The sequence below is a fragment of the Montipora foliosa genome, chromosome 5 (assembly GCF_036669935.1).
Source record: "Montipora foliosa isolate CH-2021 chromosome 5, ASM3666993v2, whole genome shotgun sequence".
NCBI lineage: Eukaryota > Metazoa > Cnidaria > Anthozoa > Scleractinia > Acroporidae > Montipora > Montipora foliosa.
Window position 1 is genome coordinate 25,847,694 of NC_090873.1, and position 2,500 is coordinate 25,850,193.

At 39.6% G+C, this 2,500-nt stretch overlaps 1 protein-coding gene across 1 annotated transcript in view; it reads right to left on the minus strand.

Annotated features, from left to right (window-relative positions):
• LOC138003807 (golgin subfamily A member 6-like protein 26) overlaps positions 1 to 2,500 on the minus strand; it is a 7,970-nt gene that overhangs the window by 107 nt on the left and 5,363 nt on the right. The window contains exons 5-6 of the mRNA XM_068850054.1: positions 2,039 to 2,227; positions 1 to 1,150 (exon numbers count right to left, since the gene is read on the minus strand). The exon at positions 1 to 1,150 is cut by the window's left edge and continues 107 nt beyond it. Of these exons, the coding sequence (XP_068706155.1) occupies positions 860 to 1,150; positions 2,039 to 2,227 (480 nt within the window). The 3' untranslated portion in view covers positions 1 to 859. The remainder of the gene's footprint in view (positions 1,151 to 2,038; positions 2,228 to 2,500) is intronic.

Below are 2,500 nucleotides of genomic sequence, written 5' to 3' on the forward strand. Positions count from 1 at the left end.
TTCAACAAAGAAGACCACTTTTTGTGTTTTCCTCTCTTGGAACTGATTTTCATTTCAGACAAACACCGGCCAGAAAAATCATCAAGGCTTTCAAGAAAAGAACACCAGATTAGCTCATCTGCAATCTCTGTCTTCTTTGTCAGTGCCTTATAGCTTATACATGTTAAACGGTTGATGGTAATCATAAATGCATTCCAATATCACTGTTTTCCAATTGTCCTTTGAATTCAACTCCAACATTCATAAACCAGTTTTTCTGTGTGATCTTACTAATTACATGTATTCACTTGATTAAAACTTAAACATAGCACTTCGGCAGCTTAGCTTCAACAGTGAGTTCTTGAGCAGCAGCCAAAAAATTGTTGAATTTTTTGATCCATTCGAACAAAACTTGCTGAGCTACAAGCCAGCAATATTGGCTTGCTAGATTGGCTTGCTAGATTGGCTTGCTAGATTGGCTAGATTGGCTTGATGTTAACTCCAAGTTTCTTTCTGGTTTTAAAAGCCTCTTGCCACCTGAGAGCAACAACATTTGTAGCATCTCCAGTGAAAACTCAAAACCTCCTTCTGACTTGATTTGTGGTGTGATGGTAACAGCATGACTTAGCACCACTCAGTTCACTCGATAAAGTGACTTGAATGAGTCCCCTTTCAAGGACTTTCATCAATGTGTGATGTTGAGAATCGCACATACTGAAGGCCTGCATGGGTAGAATTATGACAAGTTCTTTTTTCCATTAATACTAATAATCACAAATCATTATTAATATTAATAATGATTAGTCACCATTGTTGTTGTTGTTGTTGTTGTTGGATACCAAAGCCCTTTTTATGATCCTACCCATGCCCCAGGCCTTGACTAGTCGTCGCCAGTGCAATCTCGCATATGATTTTCCAGTAAGTCGTGAGGAAATAACTTCCTGCAATTTGGACACTGCAGCTGGCTGCCTTGGTTCTGCAGGTAGTGTAGCCGATTGGGTGGAGTGGTTTCTTTTGGAGGTGAGATTGGTGAATCTGTAAAATCATCCCCTGGCCCATCAGCACATGCCTCCAGGCCATACAGCCTTGGCTTCAATAGCTGTGACTGTTGTTGTTGCATTTGTTTGGTACAAGAGCGTCCTGATGTTTGGCGTTTATAGACTGCTTGGCTCTGGATGGAAGACAAAAAAAGAGTCATTAGAATACTGCCACTATCATCTACTTGAAAGCATCTTATTTCCTTTCCACTGCTTTTTTTCAACATTTGATAATTTTGAAACCCTCCAAATTGATTTGACTTGTCATCCCCTCAACTTGCTGGATACTTACGCAAGGTCGTAAATTGCATAAAGTTGTTGTTATCTATTATTATATGGCTAGTGTTTCTGGCCGACATAACGCATGCTTTGATTGGCTAAGAGCAGCCACACAATACAGCATTATTCGTCCATAGGCCCATTATGGATTATATGCAAATTCAAATGTTTTCTTCTTTAGAACTGTTCTGTTAGCCCTATAATAAACAACTTTTAAGTTAAACAACTTTTAACGGTTGAGGTTATTAAAATAACCTCAACCGTTTGATTGTTACAGGAAAATCTCAAACCTTGGACTAGCTTTATTCACTGAGAGAATACAGCAAGGCCTCAGTTTGAGATTTTGCTGTAACAATCTCAATCTCGGCTATTAAGCTGTGATTATTACGATATTTAATGGTGACTTCAGAAGCTGGCAAGCAGGAGCAGATATTCCTGCTTCTTTCATCATCTACATCTACATTTATTAAAGTCCATCAAAGGGAGGGCCCATCACCGATAGACTATAAAGCCAGTTGCGCCACGGAGACATCCTTTGCTCATAGAGTAAAATAAATCCTTCAATGCCAAAGCTGAAAGTAGATGCAATTCTTTACTGTGGTTTTATGCAGCACTCTGTTATCAACACATAAGCCAAAACCAAGCCAAACTCAGGCTTGGTAAATATGAAGACTGGCTTCAATTTGCGATAGATAAGTAATTGAATATTAGTATTTACTGTAGTCTGCCGACAGTAGTCCCACCTGTTGCTGTTGTGCCTGAGCTTGCGAGTACATTCTCTCAATATTCTGCCTCAAACCAATGTGCTCCTTCTTGAGCTGTTCATAACTTTGAATGACATGATCCCTTCCTCTTGACATTTTCTCTAAATCTGACAAGGCCTTCTGTTTTTCTTCCCTTTCCATCTTGAAATCATTCTCATAGCCAGCAAGCTGATGACAAAAAAGGAGATGGGTGAGTAGTGTCACCCAACCCATGCTTACAGGGTGCTGCATTGCACAAGGGATTAACAATGCTACATGTACACTGTTGAGCATGTCACACTGCTATAAACATACATGTACGGTGTTAAAAGGTTTACCGGACCATATCATGAACACATAAAATAACTCAGGAGAACTGAAAGCAGAGTGGGCTAAATACCCATCAACTAGGCACACCAGGGTCACTTATAAATCATGTCATGTTAACTTAGAACCGATGCC